The 22,318-nt window shown below is 29.2% G+C and overlaps 1 protein-coding gene across 1 annotated transcript in view; it reads right to left on the reverse strand.

Annotated features, from left to right (window-relative positions):
* Positions 1–22,318, reverse strand: part of LOC107452642 (alpha-glucosidase) — a 74,422-nt gene that overhangs the window by 16,292 nt on the left and 35,812 nt on the right. Inside the window, exons 2-4 of the mRNA XM_043039289.2 lie at positions 7,530–7,848; positions 4,957–5,257; positions 3,098–3,403 (exon numbers count right to left, since the gene is read on the reverse strand). Of these exons, the coding sequence (XP_042895223.1) occupies positions 3,098–3,403; positions 4,957–5,257; positions 7,530–7,753 (831 nt within the window). The 5' untranslated portion in view covers positions 7,754–7,848. The remainder of the gene's footprint in view (positions 1–3,097; positions 3,404–4,956; positions 5,258–7,529; positions 7,849–22,318) is intronic.

Here is a 22,318-nt window from a genome sequence, read left to right on the forward strand (position 1 = left end):
AAACAAAGACTGTAACTTGAGTTATTTCCAATATTTTTCAAACCTAGGCAAGGAACAGGAATACAACACAAATAAAGTAAATTATTTATATACGTTCTCAAATTTGAGTATCGAGTTCATTTAGGATTTTAATAATGTTATCAAACCATACATTTTGTTAAAATATTAACTATATTTACTAAAATCCAGTTTCCATAAGATCTTCATGTTTTTTAGCACTTAGGCATTTAGTACAAAGTAAATGTTTTGTATCTACCACAGAAATTTAAAAAGCTCTTACAATGATATTTGTCAGACGCGAAGCCACGGCGTTGATACCTAATAAGTTTAAACACAACATTGTGTACATAAGATTTAAAACTTTTTAATTATTCCGTAATAGGCCACTAATTATAGGTACCTCTTTGATGCATGTAATGCGCTGTCCCATTCTTGTTGTATTTACTCATTCCCTGTATGATTATTTTATAAGTAACGTGTTTTTTTATGGTTGTTGCTTTTTTCCTTAACAATTTTTCTTTTAAAAAGATTTTTCGCAGAACCATCAGTTTAATTGAAAAAAAACAATTGATGGTACGATATGATAGAAAATTAATAAAAATTAAGGAATTTTTTTTATATTAATGTCTCTTCTAAGTACGAACTTTCTTAACTATATGTGGGGCGTAAAAAGAAGTAATTAAGAAAAATATTGCCATGAAGAAATTTTTTTTTACTCCTGGTTAAATATTGCCTGACCATGAAATTAATAACAGAACTCACTAAAATAATTTACTTAAACTAAATGAATTTTTATTTTAATGCACTTTCATAATTGTATGTTTTAATTTTCTGAAGTTGAGCAGTTCATTTAAGAAGACTCTTTATCCGTTAAATTTCTGTTATTTTAATTCCACAGAAAAAGCAAAAATCGTAATCATAAATGTGAAATGAAGTGTGAAGCTTATTGTCTACTGGCAGGATTCGAGCCAATAACCTCTGTGTGATTAGTAGGATGCTCCACTATAGTTGCAGTGCCCTACCTAGAGATAGTTAGGGAGCTTTACATATTATATTCGCTTAAAAGTACTTAAGATGCAGTAACATATTCAAAAAGCGAAATTAAAACTACCGATCTTCTGGCTAAGCTATTGGAACCATATTTTCCAAATAGCAACCATTTGTAACGTTAAAATTCGAAATTACGATGTCATGATGTGCCATTGTGGTGGCATCCATAAAGCTTCCTACCTCTTCCTGCACTAGGTTTTATAACTATGGTGGTCGGAGCATCATACAATGAACCCATAAGTCTTTTGTTTCGAATTCTGTTGTCAGCCAACGAATTTTACCCTTCTCATTTCACTCAAAAATGAAGATATATTGTTTCAATTTTGTATACATGCGGTATTCAAATTCGAATTTCATCTCAAAATTGCTCAATTTCGAAAAAAGCTTTTTTTACCGTGTCGTGTAGTCTTATACCTTCAAAGTGCGATTTTTGTAACCAAAATTAAAAAAATAATCCTTCTTTTTTTTAAAATTGGTAGTGATACAGTGCAATTTTGATATTGTTCAAGTTAGGAAAGATTGTACGAAACGTTTCTTTTTATATAACGTAAGAAATATAATTTTCGTTTAAATTTTTTTTTCTTCGTATTTGTACTTTACAACTTTCATCACCTAAAAAAGTACGATAAATAACATTAAGTCACTTGAATACAATTGAAATATTGACAGATTATTATTATTTTCTAAAGCAAAAATTTGACTTAGAATTAAGAAAAAACCTAAAATTAAAAATTTTCAGGTTTAAAATGATTTAGTATAATATGTAATAATGCTGTAATTTTACCGCAGCATCACTAAACTTTTACTAGTTTGTTAGAACAATTGCACCAGAAAAACATATATCAACTTTGATGTACTAAAATATACTCAAGTATTTTAAACTAAATACAATTATTTTCCTTTAAATTTTGCGTTATTGTCTATTAATGTTATTATTTTAATTGAAGAAAATTCCTCATTTTTCCAAAATTTATTTTTTAAGTATAGTAAGTAGAGGTATAAGATTTTGGATGAATTTTAATTAACTTATCCCTAGTATAGAAAATTATTTTAGGGTGACTATTAATCATTATGAATATAAAAGATGATCTACAAGGTTTTCTATAAATGTTACTTATTTATACCCTAATTAATTTATAATTTCATTTTTAAACGTAAGTGAAACTAATTTCACTATAAACTATGATAAACAGTTTTGCAAACACGTTAACATTAATATGAACAGAAATGAATTTTTGTACTGATAGTATACGTAATAGACATATAATATAATGAGTGTTAACAAACGCAATGAAATTCAATCTTCATTTGGTAAATATTAATGTAATGAACACTTGGCAAATTAAGACGGATTATCCCCATACTTTAAATAAAGTTAAAACAACGTGGAAACTGATTTCAAAGTTTTTTTGATAATCTTATTTGATCTTGTTCTCTTACCCTATTGGTAAATCCTCTTATCCTTGTTGTTTTTTCTTCTCAATTGAGTTGAAACTCTTTTTCCGAAAAGATTATATAAATGTACATGTGTCATTGCGCTTATTTCATATTGCATTAAATTTATTTCAGCATCACTTTATTACAAATAAAAACGGAAACTTGGCAAAATTAGTCAATAGTTAAATTTTATATATGTTTAGAATTATTGAACTTTCATTAAATTATAATAGAAATCTGACTTAAAATCTTTTTTTTATTCATACTTTTGATCGATAATCAATTCTTTTATGCATGTTTAATTAATTTTATGCAGGAAAGAATGAATGAATTAATAAATTAATTAATTTATAATGAAATAATTTTATATAAGTTGAGAATTTTAGAACTTTCATTAAATTATAATCGAAATCTGAATTAAAATCCTTTTTTTATTCATACTTTTGATCGATAATCAATTATTCTATATATGTTTAGTTAATTTTATGTAGAAAAGAATGAATTAATTTCTAAATTAATTCATTTATAATGAAATAATTTTATATAAGGTAAGAATTTTAGAATTTTCATTAAATTATAATAGAAATCTGACTCAAAATCTCTTACATACTTTTGATCGATTATGAGATGCATAAAAGTGCTCGTATCCAGGTATGCCTCTTTCCCAATGCAATGCCCAAGTATGCTGATCGCTAGTGACAGTTGGATTGAGATCTAATACGATTTTCATTCCCCTTCTGTGAGCTTCTTTGACAAGTTGGCGAAAATCTTCTATCCGGCCCAAGTGAGGATCTGCACTATGCAAATCAATTATGTGTTCGTATTCTAGTGGATAGTCAAGAGCACTAAATATGGAATTAAGGCGTATTGCTGTGACGCCAAGATTGTGAATGTAGTCTAACCGACGAATGATACCCTAGAAAAGAAACCAAAGTCATCTATTTCATTTGAAAACAATTGAAAATATTTAAAATTTTAAAAATTTAAATTTAATCAATAATGAAAAGTATATATACTTTTAGAACTAAAACTGTATCGATTCAAGAAAAATATTTTCTGCAAATTACGTGTTTACCTTTGTTTTCTATGGTAATTGTTCTTTGTGTTCCTATGGTTTTCTATGGTTATTGTTCGTTGTATTTATTAAATGCTTTGAGATACTAAAATTTAACATTATAATAAAAAGCTCAAAATACTATTTAAATACTGTAAATAAATTCATGTTAATCCGATAAGTATTTATTATATCAGACCAGACATTTGACGAAAAATTAATTATTGATATAACTAGGAACTCGCTCACAAATCCCCAAAACTGCTTTTGCAGTTCCTTTCAGATTGTTTCACAGTGTCAGTTTGCTTCCTTCGCTCATTGGATATTTATGTATTTTAATCTAGCTTTGTATGAATGGTGATACACTTTTTAAAATGAAGCTCAAAAAATGCAACAGATACATCCTTTTTTACATTTGATTTGCATAAATTTCTTATAATTTATGTATATTACGATTTGAGTTATATATATTTCTATGATAATTCAAAATTACCTTTGATAATTTGTCACGGAATCCATAATTGTTAGGCTTCATAAAACGAATACCATATAACCAACAGTAAAAATTGAGCAAAAATAAAGTTTAATAAAAAATTAATAGATGAACAACAAAAATGTACTTGAAATATGTTTCTTCTTCTCCAATCGCACTGCAGACCAAGACTTTCTTAACAAGCTTCATCCTACTATTCCCATCTGATACCATCGTACTTAAAGTAAGATTTGTTTGCCATATTCCCGTATACCATATTCACGTTTGTCGTATTTTTATTCGACAAACAACCGTACTTAACGTACGGTTGTTTTTCGAAGGCTCCGTCGTAATATGAAATTATGCTTTTTTGCGAATAATGTGCTATTTTTACAACTGCTGTGTGTTTACAACTGTTACTGATGACTGGTAGGTCAAGTTTAGACTATCTAAAGGCAGCGCTGTCTATGCTTAATTTAAAAATGGCTCAAAACGTCAAAATGGAGAAAAATTTTATTTGAAAATATGCGATGAGCTACAAAGACGTTGATGTAAGAAAAGATATATATGTTGCGGTCAATGTGAATAGTCGGTTATTATTAATAATAACCAGTCAACATTAATAATAATCAAATAAGCCGGTTAAACTGAATAATTTAAGCGAATTTATCACTTTAGCCGATTATTATTTATAATAACGAATGAAGTTAATCTTCTATGTATTAATCATGTTAATGCATTGTATAGTAGTAAATAAACAATCCCTTGAAACTGGATTACATATTTAGGCTTACTAGTTGAGTTTAACACTCAACACGGCATGGTCTAATCATTTAGATCTAATCATCATCATCATCTAGATCATCTAAAGTCAGAATCGATCTTGAAGTGTGTTTAAAAATTACTATGCAACGTAACTTGTGCCCATATCATTTCAAAATACCTGAAAATCACCGTATCCATCAGAATCTGTATCTTGGAAGGAAGCTGGATAGATTTCATAGAATACGGCATCTTTGTACCAATGATGGCTTTCAGAGTCATGATGATTAATGGTGGACGTGCTTGATGTTGTGACAAAAAATATTCCAACCCAAAAGGTGACACCTACAGTACAGAGGAGAGACGATAGAAAACATGTTTGTTGGACCGTGGTCCATTGTCGCCAAGTAGTGATTATGCGTGATGGTGATGAAGGAATCTGTCTATGGATAGGACGATAAGTAGGAAGACCAGACTTTAGTCTGCAACGAAAGGAGTAAACGTCTAAGTTTTAATATGATATATATGCTTTTAATGGATATTTAATAGATTTAAAACACAAACATCACATAAGACCGTAAAATAAGTATATATAATCATATCAAAAATTTTATATGAGATTTTATGTTTGAATTGTGTACATTAAAAATATATTCCATTTTGCTATAACTAAATTCAGTAAATAACTAAATAAACTAAATTCATCTTCTTCTAATGTAAAAATATACCAACTCTGTTCAATTAACTATTTGCTAGATAAAATATAATATGTTGTAATTAAAAATAAGTTTTTTTTTCTTCCTTTTTTAAGGAACCGATTGATAAAATCTTCATTATGACTGCAGAATCTGGTATTTTGTAAAAAGTATGTGTTACACAGAGTTTTCGAGAAATTTTTAGCTGGATCTGAAAATTACATTAAACTAAGTTGTATTTTTTTAATCAACCTATCACTAACTATCCTTAACACCAAAGGTTGTAATATTAGGGTGGCCGGAAAGTAATGTAATTTCGGCCCATTAAATATTCGTTAGTCTCAAAATATAATTCATTTCTTTCGATTCATTTTCGTTCGAGCATTTAAAGGTAACGAGGGTGAATACATTATTGATTAAAAATAAAATCTTGATAACAAATATCTAATGCACCGAAACGACATTACTTTCCGGTCACCCTAATATTTTAAATTTAGAATTGTTTTTTCTTACTCTAACTTCTATTCATTGAAGCATACTGTTAAAACAATGGAGGAAATTCGCATTTCAATTAAAAGAAAATCATTCAGAAACTGAATTTTAAAATGCTCAGTTTAGATGTTTATTTTTTAGTTTTAATCTAATGTACTGAAATAATAAATAAATGCATTGAAGTGGGAAAAGAAATTTTTTCCAAACTGTGAAGAGGATGTTAATCGCGTGGTCAAAAATTAAAATAATAATGAAGTAAATAAAATAATTTATCACTCTTTAAAAGAACGTAACTTTGTCATATATAATTATTTACTTTGCCATAGATAATTATTTGTTTTAACTTAATTCTTTTCATCGTATCTGTAAATAATTCATTAGACATAATAATTTTTAAATTGTTTACAGCTAATACCACAACATAATTTGTGGAAAAAAAATTTAAAAGTTTTTTTCTTATTTTTCGACAAAATACAAAGCAAAAGTTTGATGAGTAACCGTGAGTAATATTTCTTAAACATAAGCGTAAAGAATTTTTTTTTCAAAATTCAAAGTAAATGGGACTTACATGATTAAAGGTATCACATTAAAAAATTTAGAAAATAACAATATAACTGATTTTTAAATTTAATAATGAAAGAAAACGCCTTGCAATCTAGACCCATAGTTAAAGGTTTTTTTTAAGTTATAATATCTTCTACTCTAGTTGAGACAGAAATAAAATTTAAATACGATTGAAGAGATGAAGATAAATCTTTAATCTGATGCTAAAACATTAAGTTCACTGATTTAAAGATATCTGGATTAACGAAGGCATTCAGATATCTTAACAAGATGAATATGATATTCCTAATACTTAAATTTGCGAATTAAACAGCAGGGTATGTTTTTTTTAATTCTGTGTAAATATCTTTTCCTTACATGCCCCGGCAACTAAATTTATAGTCCCTTTAATGATGCGCAATAAAAAAAAACAATTGATTACAAACTCTGCTTTTGTCAGTGACGTATCGATATGTCTAAAACAAAAAAAAAAGTATGGTTCAAAAATGTCTCAAAATGAAAACCTGATATGTTTATATAGTAAATAATTAGCAAAATACTCAAACTGCTCTATTATAAACCATAATTTGATATTTTAATTTGGTATTCCACAATTTTTACTAGGTTTCCGTAAACCAAAATCAATGAAACCTATTGAATTATTCTGTATACTAGTTAAGTTAATTGACTCAATAAATAAATGAATAAGAAGAAGAATCTCAAAATTTTTAAGATACCAAAATGAATTGCACGCTGATACCTTTCAAACCTTGCATTTTCTGTTTTAATATTTCAAGTTCTCTCAAAATTTACGTTCTATGTCTTTCATTCATTTAACATATAAGGTTTGAAAACATGTGAAGAAAAAGGAAATGTAATGTTGAAATTTAAACGAAATATAATTATGGAAACACATATGATTGCAATATTCATAATGTAAATTGATTTTTTTGGGGGGGGGATTATTTGAAACTATTTTAATGCTATAATTAGTGTTTTTCATTTTAGTTCAAAGAAGAAGTACCTGCTACATTGAAAAGCTGCTGTACAATTTTTAAAGAAACCTCTGGATTTATGCACATTTTGTTCAGGCGTTATGAGCACAGGTTTCTGAGGACAATTAGCAAAGACCTGACTCGATGGATTTGGATGAAGCTTTACGTCTAGTGTAAGGTATGGATTTTGGTAGATATCCTTGGATATCCTGGCTTTCGAATGCAAGTCATCTAATGTGGGCAGCGAAGACATCGTTGATTATATCAACGCCTCAAGTATTTTTTAATGTATCCCAATAACAGCAGTCAGTAGCCATTTTTAAGACTGGATAATCTACTTCTGATCACCTGGAATGATAAATAAAGAATTTTAAATAAACTGACAATCATCGTTTCATTTTATCTTTCAAAAATATGTTTACATTTTTTTCATTACCTTTTATAACAATATAATAATTTTAGAAAGAACAGAACAGCCTAAATGTTACAGTATGACCTCTATCATTGAAGATGATAATAAATGCTCTTAAACTATGAAGGTTTTTATCGTAAAGTAGGGCCTTTTACCTTCCTTCAGGCTAGCGCATGTGGAGAATACACTAGAGATAAGCTGTGCAGTGTACTTTTAATCCTGATAGCCATACTAAAACTAGACCTTGGCTATTCCTCCATTAATTTAGACAATCATTTTAGTTTTTCAGCCATTCAGTTCGTTTAATACAAAATTGTCTAATATCGCTCATAATTTATAGGTTTAGATCACTCTAAATACATCTTCTCTGATGGCAACTCTGCAATAAATTACCTATAAGACTAATTTCTTACTTGATATATCTTATGTTTAACTCTTTTTTTTAGCGTCCATATACCTTTTTGTCTTTTAAAATTATTATTAAGTCAATAAGCTGGCTGAAATATCATCGCTTTATTAATTTTTAATAATACCACTTTTTTCATTAATATCTTTTTTTTTCCTTTGTTATTCTTATGGTTGCAATTATTATTTGTTGATTCTTATGGTTGCAATTATTATTTGTTGATTCTTATGGTTGCAATTTATGATTTTTGATTTTTTTAAATAAAATGTTTCAATTTTTTGTAGTCAGTAATCTTAAAATAACTACTGTATTGTTTTAATATCTATATTCTCAGAAATTCACATCTTACTATAATATAAGTAAGAAATACACATGGCCTACCACGTTGCTAAAGTCTTGTTTCCTTAAAGTCTTGGAATCGGTTGTGCAGTAACGCTGTTTACAATGAATATGAACTCAAACAAGCTTCAGCAAAAACCAATATTATACTTTAGTGGACAAGGACTTCCAAGTAGTATTGTGTAACGTATTAAGTGTATTGCGTATTGTCCGAAATAGTATTGTTAACGTATTAGCAAAATTTGATAAAAAAATAAATGAAAATAAAATATTTATGCTAACCCTTTTTCTAGATGAAAAACTTACAAAGAACATAGTTTTAAATTTCAGTTCCTCACATTTTACGTCCCAATCATGATAGAAAAAAAATTGTACTATCCAAAACGAACCTTTCAAAAATTATAATTATTTATACTTTTTCACGAAGTATTCTAAAACGATGGATTTCTCTTGAACTATAGTTAAGAGCATGTTTGTATTTTGTTGAGTTTGACTTATTTATTTATACCCCAAAAAAGTAAATTTATGAAAAGAAGTCTAGCTGAGGTTTCTTATACCTCTACAAATGATTTTTAATGGATCTATTTATAATAAAGCCATCCAAAAGAATAATTAATAAAAAATTAATAATTCTTTAAAGTGAAAACTCCTCTCTTTACACATAAACTTAATTGAAATTTACTCGTTTTTTCTAAACCTATCGAAACTGTAAATGTTTAAGCTGAAACAAGTTGACATGCAGAAGAAAATATGATTGAATATTTTTCCGAACAACAGCACGCGCCATCTATTGGCGAACTTATAAATATGTTTGAAGATTTTTACTTTATTTTATAACCGTAGTTGAATAGCTGTCCCAATTTTGACTGTACGATTACCAATGTTCAACTCCGTAGCCTTGTAATTTTGAACTCCATCCAGAAGACAAGGGAACTCCTGAATCAAGTTTTCTCAGAAATTTGCCTTTATGGAGGACTTTTTGATGGAGCTAGTCCATACTTGCGTTGCGTGGATTGGAAAACCACGAAAACATCCCAAGATAGCCTGGCGGCAAGGAGACTCGAACCCATGATCCATGACATCAGAATATTTTACGTCAGAATTGTGGTCGGTGCGAGACAGGTGCGGAGTTCGTATCAGCGAGCCATCACATGAATTCGAACCCGGATCACATCATTCGATGGCGAGTGCTCTATCCCCGGAGTCAAGTTTGAAGATTGGGGGTAATAACTAGTTGTCTAAGTAAAACACAGCTAAACATACGCTACTATAACTTTTTTTTGATTTTTTTTTTTTTTTTGACGTCGACAGCTTTACGATCACCAAATTTGTTTGTATATTATTTTCATAAAAATTAAAATTTTATTCATAGTGTCTTAAAATATTAGTTTACTTTTCCACTAGTAAATATGAATTAAAAATCTTTACTTTCCTTAAAATTTTAGAGCGAATTTTATTTTATATCTCATAAAAGCGAGGATGCATTTATCCATATTTTAATACTGCGACAGTTTATATATTCCTGCAAACTTGCATATTTCCAAGGACATTTTCGAAATTTCCAAAGCTTCACTCGTCTGCCCCATCAAAAATTGATCTTATTTTGTTATTCCTCGAATCGAAACTAAAACAAAAAAGAAATCACCTTTTACATTGTGGGGGAAATAACAAGTTTCGAAAAAGGAATTACTCTGTTCCCCGAAAGTATTCTAGAAGTAAGAGGAAGTCTAACTTGTAGAGGAAGCCTTTTCCTTTAACAAGATACGCAGTCTTTGGAAGTGAAAGGAAAAGGATAATTTATCATGTCTGACAGTTTTATTGTGAAGAAATGGAAGTAGATCCGGAGTCTTGAGTCTATCTTAAAACTTCATCTGTCAAAGAGGTTAACTCTGGAAACTCATATCCTCTCTTAACATCGAACGAAATTTCTCTTCATAAAATATACTTTAAGTTTAAAGCGAAATTTAAATGGCTGGTTTAGAAGTTTACGTCAGTTTTGGAAAAGTTTTTAAACAGTTTTTTTCCCTCTCTCTTTCAAGTGGATTATTTTAGACATGCCTAGCTTAAAGTAGTCATATACTCTTTGTCATTATTAGTTTAAAGTTGCAGGGTCCATTGCTACAATGATTAATAAAATACTATGCTTGTCAGAAACAATGTTTCATATTTTGTAAGGTTTTGCGATGTCATTTCCTGAAATATTTTGCTTTCTAGAGAATATATTATTATAGATATGCAATATATATATATTAAAGATAACATAGATATACAGTCGAACCTCGCTAACTCGAACCTCAATTTCACGAATTTTTTGATATCTCGAAGAAAAAAAAATTCCCTTCAAATTTCCTATACAGTCAATGTTAAAAAAACCTTGATTTCTCGAAATTTTTTTTCTAATCCCTCGATAACTTGAATTTTTTTTCCATAAATAGTGTAGATTTGTTTCCTGAAAATAAAAAAATATTCAAAAAAAATTTTTTTTAAGAATGGAAAGTCAATTTTCATAATCATAATCAATTCTCAAACAAACACTTTCTGCAGTAGACACTGTAAGGAGATTTATTGAGAGGCAGCTGAATATGTCAGAGAAGACATTTAAAGCAATAGTCCACTTAGAAAGTGTAATAGACAAACTTTCTTACACATCTCTAAAGCAAACAACAATTGAATCTGTTTAAGTGTAAAAAGTGTTTTTAGAATAAATATGGAATAGTAAATAAGGTATGTAAAGAGCATTTTTCTTCATTATACCATCGATAACATGCTATTTTCGATAATTCGAATTTTCGGTATCTCGAATTTTTTCTCCTCTCCCTTCAAGTTCGAGATATCGAGGTTTGACTGTATATTATATGTACACAGTGAAAAGAGGATTTCGAAAATTGAACAAAAATGTGTCAAAGTAGCTCCAAAACAAATGATAGTCGTATTTAAAAACACAATGACGTCAAAATTAAAAGAGCATACATTCATTTTTGAGAAAAATACACCTGGGGAGAAAAATATGTTAGAGAGATGTTCTTCGGCTGCCGGCAGGGTTCGAACCTGGAAACTCTGGGTTCATAGTTCTTTATATGATAGCCCCTGCAATGTAGCACATCTTAAAATACTAATTTCTGTTTTCAAATGTACAAAGGGTTACTATTTGGAAAATATGGTTCAAATAGCCAAATGGCTTAGTCAGGGGATCGGTAATATCTGTTTTTGCTTATTTTGCTGCATCTTATAAGCTTTTAAACGAATGGAATGTTGTGTCATTTCGGTGGAAACCATATACAGCTTTCTAACTCTCTCTGGACAGGTTCGTACAACTATAGTGAGTGCATAACATCTTGCTATAAGCACGGAAATCCCTCGTTCGAATTCTGCTGACATATAGCGAACAACTCTCACACAGATTTTTCCTTCCATATACATTTTGCTCAAAACTGAGTATATTCTGTTTCAATTTTGAATATATGGTACTTTCACATTCGAATATTAATTATTTTGGAACTATTTTTACACAATTTTGAGAAAACATTGCTCACAGTGGGGAAGCTGATATAAGATTTTAGTTGTGAGAAAAAGCGTAAATGAGATAGAGTAGTGCGAAGGAAATGGTCTTTACGAGATACTACCTCAAACCATCTTTTCCTACAATTGAGAACTTGCAACTAATCACATAAATGTGTCGAATTGCATGGTTGTGCATGTCGTGTTAATGTTACAATTTTAAGACCCGTGTTTATTATCCCTCTGAAGCAATTTTAGGATTAAATTCATTTGAATACCTGTAAAAAAACGTCACGTTTATGTGATGAGCTTGATTGACACACTCGTGACGCTTGCAAGTTTGCAATTTCTAAATGATCTCTTTAGAGCAAAGCATTTTCCGCGTTTTTATAGTAACTGAAAATTAAACCAGTGATTTTAAAAAGAGTTTGTGAATACAGTTGCAATGGTAACCAAGCAAGCTGGTTAAGTTTAAACTTCATTCCAATAGAATCTGGAACTAAATCCATAAAGCAAAATCTGCGTTAATACAATGAGATTCCTTAGGGTCTTTCAATTGAATACTTTTTATTTTCGATGCAACATAACGTAACTTTCGAAGTCAAGAAACAACAAATGATTGTACAAATCTTAAGGTCTAGTGAGCGAAACGAGTAGAGAAAATGGTTATTTAAAGGGTTACTAGCGTTATTTATAAAAATACATGAAATGATTTTAACTCAAATTTTAGTTAAATTTAACAGAACTTAGCTTTTAAATATTCTAATTTATTTTCAACAATTATAACAATATTTTGAAATATTGAAAATGGTAATTCAGATTTAATTAATTAAATTAACTGTTAATTGTTGATTCAGTAAATTAGCCACGATTTTTTTTTAGTAATTTCTCAATTATATGTTTAATATTCTTTTAAAAATTTATCTAATTTCACTGATTCCATTGGAAGAACCATAACACACGATATATTAAATCTACTTATGTTAAGTTATAGCTATTTTTTAAACATTATTTTAATAAATACTATTTTAATAATAAACAAGTGCTTAGTATCTAATTTGTTCTTACAAAAATGTTAAAGTTGATTTCCTTAAATTTCTATTCCTTAAAAATTAAGATAATTACTACCAATTTAATTAATTAAAATGTAATTTTAGCCAAAATATATTTAATTAAGTTCCATGAAAATTTAATTAACTACCAGACACCTAATAAAATTTTTTATTTTCTTAATGTATTTCATAATTTATATTTAATCCTTACATTTTATGTATTCATATATAATACTGACGAGGAAAACTCTTCGAAGTTTACTCATAATTAATTATCATACTTACGTTTAGACACTCAAACTAAGTAAATTACATCTTAGAAAAAATCCAATCATTAGATCAAAAGTTATTAAAGGTATGAGTTTTTTTTTTGGATATTGTATAATATGCATTATACATTCTTTATTGTTATATTAATTCTACTACCTTAATTATAACACAAAATATATTAAGCATACTAAGCCCAAACTATTATAAAATATTTAAAAATATCAAAAAAATTTTCTCTAAGTAATAGCTTCTTACACAGAAAGTTATAATTACAGTTTTTAAATTTCGTTTTTTTAGAAACTAAAATAATTACTTTCAAGGCAATGAAAGTATTATTTTAATCAAACTATCTTCAATTAAATGACATGAAGATTTAATTAACGACCGCATGTTTAATAAGATGTTATAGAAATTTTAAATCCAACTAGTAATTCATGTTTAAGCCTCGCTTTTTATGTAGCCGTATAATTTTTGCTGATAAGGAATCTGCTTCAATATTTAGAATTTTCTGAGGGGAGGAAGCAAAATAAGATTAACACTCGATTATCTTGGCAGCAAAAAAATTAACTCGATGTAATAAGCTGTTACGAAAATTAGGTAAACGAAATAAATGCGTTCGGAAATTTAATTTCCGATGCGCGAAGTGCTCGCCTTAGGATTAATTTAAATACAGACTCACGTTCTGCTTGAAAGTTTTTTTAGTTTTTCATTTTTTCGAAAAAACTTAAGTAATTATTGCCAGTTGATTAAACTGCGATAAGTTCTGGGATAAAATTAGATTACGGAGATAGGGGAAACATAACTAGTTGAAGCACATATTATTAAAAGTATGTTTTATGATTAGAAAGAGTTTTCGAAGCAGGAAAAATTAGGGAAACTCGGAAATTCGGAATCCTTTTTTCCATTCTGGTAAAAATAGAGTTAAAATATAAAAATAATATTTATGCTTCGTAAAAAAATTTTTTATCTAAATATTTATGCTCTGAAGTAAAAAAAAGCATTTTTTTACCTTGATTTTAAAAGTGTGGCTAAATACATTGGAAAAAAGTATGAAAATCTTTTTTTTAAATATAAAGATAAAATAATTTTTATTTATTAAAATATTAATATTAAAGATTCTGGTAAAAAATACGTATATATTAAAGCTCTAGTAAAATATTAAAATATGAAGAACCGTTTTCAGCAGGTTCAAGTTCCGATAAATATTTTTTCTCAAAAACTGTTGATTAATTGTTAATTAAAATAAAATTAAAAAAACACACATTTTAAAAAAAATTAAAATATTAGTTTATAATTAGCAGCTTATTTTATTTCAAGGGAATTTAGACTACCTCAATAATATGGAAATATTTTGCCTTTTAAGAAAGAAACGAACCAAATCTAAATCACAAATGCTCAACATATTTTTTAAACAAAATTCCTTATATACAAAACAAGTAAATCCTCACTGAGAAGAAAAAAGTACGAGTGCGGTCAAAACTACCAGAGTACGATAAAATTTACCCTTTTTTTACTCTATTTGAACACAAAAGAGATCGATGATTTTCATCAAGGTAGTTTGTAAATTGTAATTAAAAGATTATTAAAAACATATGTAATACAATGTGAAGTTTTTTAAGCAACCTAATTATAATGTTAAATTTAAGCCATTGGCAATAATTATATAGTAAAAAATTGGCAGTAGAAGACAGGAATAGTATTTTCAAGTACACCATGCAGATGACAGGGTTCGGATATGCCGAAACAGCACAAATGTATGGACCGAAAGTGCATTGCCACCATATTTCAAGCTGGTGGAGGCAATGTTATGGTTTTTGAAAGTTTTCTTGGCGTTGCATGGGTCCTTTGACTCTTGTGGAACAACGTCTGAATGCCAGAGGGTATCTAAGTATTATCGCAGATCAAGTGCATCCTGTTATGTTAATGGTGTACCCTGCCGGGGTTGGATACTTTCAGCAAGACAATGCCCCTTGTCATATAGCTCGTATTGTTGTTAGATGGTTCAAAGAACATGACTGTGACTTTACCTTACTTTGTTGGCCCAAACAATCACCGGATCTCAATCGAATTGAGAATTTGGAAGATGAGATCAAACAGGGCATCAGACAGCTGGATCCAGCGTCACCCAATCTGGGGGAATTGAAAAGTGCAGTTCATCAGATATGGAGTCAAATTCCTCCTACCACCTAAAATCATCACATAGAAAATATGCCTAGAAGAATTCGAGAAGTATTACTGGCCAAAGGTGGTCCAGCAGTGTAATGAGGGTGTGGTCATAATAGTTTGGACACTCTGTGTATATAAAAGCGAATGGTTGTGCAGTGCTCAAAATAAAAAACGGAGCACCCTGAATGACTTTTGATCTAATGATCGGATGTTGACATTCTTAGACTCAATGGTTTGAAAGGATGAACTCAAATATACTAATTAATTAGTTCAGATCATTTTTCTTAAGTTATATATTTTATTTTAAGTCAGACACAACGTACTTTCTCTGAATAAAAATACTTTTTTTTTTCCACTGGATTTGGATTTTTGGCCCCCAAATTGTAGGAGTTCGGAGCAAACTGGGAAATATGCAGTTTTTCACATTACATAAAAGAATAAAATTTGACATTGCAAAATGCAAAATTTTACTAAAATAAGTCGAATAGCTTCTGAGAAACCAAATTTTAAAAATAAGAATATTTTAAAATTCGATTTCTCAGGAACTATTTGGCAGATTTCACTCCAATTTTGTATTTTAAATGTAAAATCAAATTCTTCAAAGTTTTGTAAAAATTATATATTTTAATTGTATAAGTTAAGACTGTTATTAAATAAAATAATAAAAAATTTAAAAAATGAAAATTTAAATAATAATAGACGAAAAATATTTACTAAAAGTCAGTTTTTGCTTAAAATTATCTTTGTATAAATGAATTTCATAAATGTGTGCAAAATTTTGTCAAATTTATTAAATGGCTCTCGAGAAAAGGCGAAATGCTTAAAAAGTTTAACTAACATTAAGGGGTCCAAACTTTTGACTGCCTTCTTGACCAAAATATTGGGACTATCCCCTATATTTTGAAGGTAAAATATCCGAAACTGTCGAAAAGTAAAGATATATTTATTCCGAGAAAATGCCTTTTGTGTCTGATTTCGGAACTTAAAATATCATCTGCTCCAATTAATTAGCATTCTTGAAGTCCCCCTCTCGAACCATTAAGTTTCTGCCCAAAAATGTGAAGATCTGACCACTAGATTTTATTTTCTTTTATAACCGTTGTAGAACAGCCGGCCCTTTTTTGGACTTACGACTACTGACGTTTAACTCCGTAGCCTTGTAATTTTGAACCCAATCTAGAAGACAAGGGATACTCTGGATAAAGTATTGGGGGAAATGTGCCTTCGTTCAGGACTTTTTGGTGGAACTAACCCACATTTGCGTTTAATGGAGAGGAAGACCCCGAAAACCTCCCACGGTTATCCTGACGGCAAGGGGACTCTAACACATGATCCGTCTACCACTGAGGATAATTCATGTCAGCACTATGGTCGGTGTAAGCCGGGTGCGAAATTCGTATCGACCAGCCATTGCTGGGATTTGAACCCGGTTCACCTCATTGAAGGGCGAATGCTCTATCCCTGGAGTCATCACGGCTTCCGATCATTAGATTACTAGTTATTCAGAGCTGTTCATTTTTTATTTTGTGCACTGTTCAAAGTAATAGATATAGTCTAATAGCCCATTAACGGAAATCTGTGATTTGGATCGTGTTTTTTCTGTAGATTACAAATATTAATGAGGTGTTTATGAATGGGGTTGTTACCTTTTTCAACTCCTTACGCGGTTTAAATATAAAAATAAAACAAGAACCTATAGTTTTCATTTGTTAATTTTTTACAAGATTTAAATTAATAACCCTTAAAAGCTTACAAATACTGATAAAATAACAATTTTGTTTTTATTTTTTCTTCTTTTTCACCTAAAGCCACAGATTTTTTTAAATAACATTTTCAGTCTGTTTTTTATTGTTGAAATTTACAATATAAAAAACTTTATATATAACAGGGGATCCCTTAAGCATTGCGACAAACTTCTAGAGGAGTTAGAACACATCATCAGAACTAAATCCTTTGTGTAGACATAAATATAATAATTGAAAATGGTTGGCAAGCAAAAGTACGTTTTAATTACCAATTAAAAATGTCATAAAATTGATAAGATTGATTTTGATTTATTGGTATAAATATTTGTTTGCTTAGTTATGCAGTCTTTTAGTACTTCATCAGCATCATGGAGATAAATTACTTTTTTTTCCCATTTACTTAAAGTATTATGTACCATTCTAGATTCGTAAACTTTTTTAAAAAAACAGTTAATACCAATAAAAATTCATTTCACCGTGGATAAAAAATAAAAAAATGAAAATTCTTAGCTTGGAAAAGAATTTTTAATTACTAATACAACGATAATCAATTATAGCAACTAAATGCGCAGTTTCATTTTAACAATTTTGTTTTGGAATTTTGGAAAGTCGCCATGAGGCTAATTTGCATTTCTTATGTTTAAAATGTTATCATAAGTTTTAATGATCTACAAATCATTTTTAATAACGAATTCATCCTGATATTCCATTTTATCAAACCTGAAAAAATGCCCCCGAAATTCTCCAGATCTGAAAAAGTGATCAGATGTAAGAGGTAAAAATTCAAACTATTGTTATTTTTACAGTATGAATTTCATATATATTACTTTAATTTTCGGCTGTATAATTTTAAGTCTCGAGATACTTGAAATTCAACTCTTTTAAATATGCAGACCAGCTAGTCGCCCGAGGTATCTAACATAACATAAAACTATAAATATTATCTGATTCACTCGCATTACCTGTCACGATCTGTCTTTAAATACTACAAAAATTAAAAATATTTTTTATATCAACCCAAACGAAAACAAATGTACTCAAAGTAATTTATTCCAGAATAGTACTATATGTGCTTTATGTATACATTCTATTTTCTCTTACACTTCACGGAAAGAAACTGCAATTATTGTAGATTGCTAAATATTTTCCAATTTTCTAACGCCAAGCGTAGGAAAAGGGACAAAATCTATTTACGCCCGAACACACGTCGCATCGAAATTGCTCATTACGCATCAGTTGTCTAATTTCTTCAATGAGTTACAGTAAATTTCCAGTCAGTTGCAACACGCACTTGAGTCAATTCACCCACAACTTCCGAAAATATGCCCTAAACTCCTTCTTCGGTAGTGCTCTCTAATCAACGAAACGGTCTTCAATTTAATTTCCCGCCCCACTGCCACATCCAATAGGAATGAAGGAACATTGCGAGGAGTGGAGTTGTATTTCTCCTGGGACAAATAACTGTTGATTGCCAGGGAAGTGAGAATGATAGGCAGAGTTGAGACACTAGAAACAATTGCATTGCCCAGAAATTAGCTCTGTTGCAACATTTTTTTAATTTTATTTCTTGTAGTCTTGGAGAATATTTGAAAGAAGAAAATTATTTTGATTGTCTCTGCAATTTTTAAAAGGCATAAATACGTTATTCTTGTTACATACGCTTCATTACCTTTATTTAAAATGTTTGCAATTTGACCTTCCACGCATTCAGTCTAAAAATAAAGCAAGAACTTAGAGTTTTTATATATTTACTTTATACCAAAATTGAATTAATAACCCTTAAAAGAGTACAAATACTATTTTTTTTTAACATTTGTACATCAAATATTTGATCTAGCGTAATTCGGATGTGGGAATTTTAAATCTATAATTAGTTTTGTAAATAAAGTTACAGATTTTTTAAATAACATTAGTCTGTTTTTTGATAAAGTGTGCAGGATTGAAAACGTTATATATAACAGATGGTCCCATAGTCGTTGCTACAAACGTCTAGAGACAAACGTCTAGGACACATCATCAAAAATTAAAATAGCATGGAAACCTGTGTCCAGAAAGGTCCTTATAAGCGACTAGGATTGTTTGCCTATTTTGATCACAAAAGCACACGATAGCACATGTTCATTATAGGGAAGCGTCCCTAGCAGCATCTGACGACATTTCCTGGCATGAGTTCTTACGAACATTTTATCGCGAGGATTTTATTCCGATGGCTCGAACTCTTCCAGAATTTCGTTGGAGCTTTAATGATATCCTCTATTGTATATAAGGTATTTAAGCATATATATTCCGACACACAATAGACTAAAAATATCATTTTAAGAAAACTAAAGTTTGGAGAGAGAATTCAATTATAGATTTGAAACCAACGAAAGATAAAAAACCTTTATCTAAGATCCCAGCTATTACTGTGGCCACGCTGGTCAAAATTTTTAAACTATTGTTATTGCTTACGCAACAGTCCCTTACAATTGCATGTTAACAATTAGTTATTTTCACTATGATAAACTATCATGAAATGGAAACAATTCTGCTTGAAGCTTGCAACAATTACGATTAGCAGTCGCCAGAGCACTTATAGACTGATCAGTAACTGATCTTTTCCACCATAACATATTTCAAAAAGCAGGCAAAGTTACCCCGATGAAAAAGTGATTCTATTTGATGCGTTCATCACTATCTATTCATAGTAAACACACTCCACATAGTAAATCTTTACATTAAATGCTGTACAATGTGCAAAATAAATAAATGAACCACCCTGGATAACTTTTGATATAATGATAGCATCTTCACCGTCTAGGACTCAATCTAGATAGTTCAAGGGGGTGGCTTCAACTATGCTGATTAATTAGTGCAGACGATATTCTAAGTTACGAAATCAGACACAGAAGCGTATTTTCTCTGAATAAACATACCTTTTTTTGACGGATTTGGATTTCTGACCCCAAAAATATAAAGGGTATCCGCAATCTAGAAATTAAGGTCTCCATAGTTTGGTCAGGAAAGTGTTCCGAAGTATGGACATCTTAATGCTAATTTTACTTTTTGCATATTTCATCATATCTCAAGAATTTTTATGAGAATTGAAATTTTTTTGTACGCACAATTATAAAATTCGTTTATCCATAGATAATTCAATCTAACATATAACTTTTAGTTAATATTTATTATTATTTTTTTATCATTTTATTTAAAAATAGTCGGAAAAAATTTGAATTGTAAGGTAAGCAAATTTTTACATAATTTTAAAAATGCAATTTTAAAAGACAGAATTCGAAATTTGAAAAAGTGATAAATAGAATTTTGAAAAAGTCTTGTATTTAAAATACGATATTTTAAGAATTATTTGACCGATTTTGCTCAAATTTTGTATTTTGCTACTTAAAATTGCATTCTTTAAAGCAATGTTAATAAAAATTACCTTGCAATTTAAAATTTTTTTCGATTATTATTCAATAAATTTATTAAGAAAAATAATAAAAAATTACTAAAAGTTACATTTTGCATGGAATTATCTTTGAATAAACGAATTTTATAATTGTATAAAATTTTTTTTTAATTCGCTTTAAAAGTTCTCGACATATGGGGAAATACGAAAAAAGTAAAATGTACATTAAAGGGTCCAAATTTTGAGCCGGTTTTCTGACCAAACTATTGGGACAATATTTCTTAGATTGCGGTATTTTGAAGGTCAGAAATCTAAATCCATCAAGAAAAAGGTATGTTTATACAGATATAGTTCGGGTCTGATTTCATAGTCTCGTCTGTATTAATTAGCATATTTAACTCTCCCTCGAACCANGCAATCACTTGCAACAGACACACTGCAACAGAGGGGAAAAATCGTGTTTCGCATCACTGTTGCGTTCGGTGTGTAGACACCTTTAGAACGTAAATATTAAATCATTAGATCAAAAGTTTAGTTTATTAGGTTTATTTTTTTGCGCTTTACACATATATAACATATATTTATACTTAAACGAATAAATGTTTAATGCTGAGAAGTCACGTGATCCCCATCTTTGTTTAAATTGTTTTTGAAACGTGACTTTATGACTATTTACTTTCTTTGAGTAAAAATCCTTCATTTTAATTAAATAGTTCCATCCATTATTTAAAAAAACTCTTAAAGTATGAATAAACATATGTAAACTTTTAATTTCATTTGGGAAGTTTTAGAAATATTATTAAAAATATCACGCTCCTTATTTGCTTGATTTAAGTTTATTTCTATTTCATTCAATTAACGAAATAATATATTTTAACAAAATAAAAATATAACTATTTGTGAAGATAAATTTTATCATCTTTGTTCTATTTTCTTAACAGTATTTTCATTTATTAAAACCAACTTTAGTAAAAAAATATCGCATTATTCAAGAAGATTTTAAGGAAGCAGTTAATTTCATATTTTACTTGATATTTTTCGAAACTACCTTCTGTTTCCTTTAAATTTCATTATCTCATCGATAACTAGGATGTCCCTTTTGTTGATGCAGCTAATTATAATGCTGTTAGCAGTTTGTCAGTTCTGCCTTTCATGCTGTACTTCATTTTGTAAAATTGATTTATTTGACACAAGCTACGTTCATTAACAATGTCATCTCCTCAAACGCAATTATTATGATTCCTTTTCTTTGTGAGGAAACATGTTTGAAGTCTTTTTGGTAACTAAATGAAACAATGTCTTTAATGAAACAAAAGATAATTTCCGTACAATAAGTGACAAGAACAGACATTACACTTCCACTAATTGTAAGTGCGTCGTAGTTTGTGTCTTATCATTTTATTATCAAATAAAGTCTTACAAATAAGATAAAAAGTAAACATACACCAAACGTCGATGATATTTTTTTTAATTAAAGTGCACTTTACTAAAGGTTAAAAATATAACATAAAAATACAAGAATTTACAATTGTTTGCAGAAAT

This window comes from Parasteatoda tepidariorum, chromosome 1 (assembly GCF_043381705.1).
Source record: "Parasteatoda tepidariorum isolate YZ-2023 chromosome 1, CAS_Ptep_4.0, whole genome shotgun sequence".
NCBI lineage: Eukaryota > Metazoa > Arthropoda > Arachnida > Araneae > Theridiidae > Parasteatoda > Parasteatoda tepidariorum.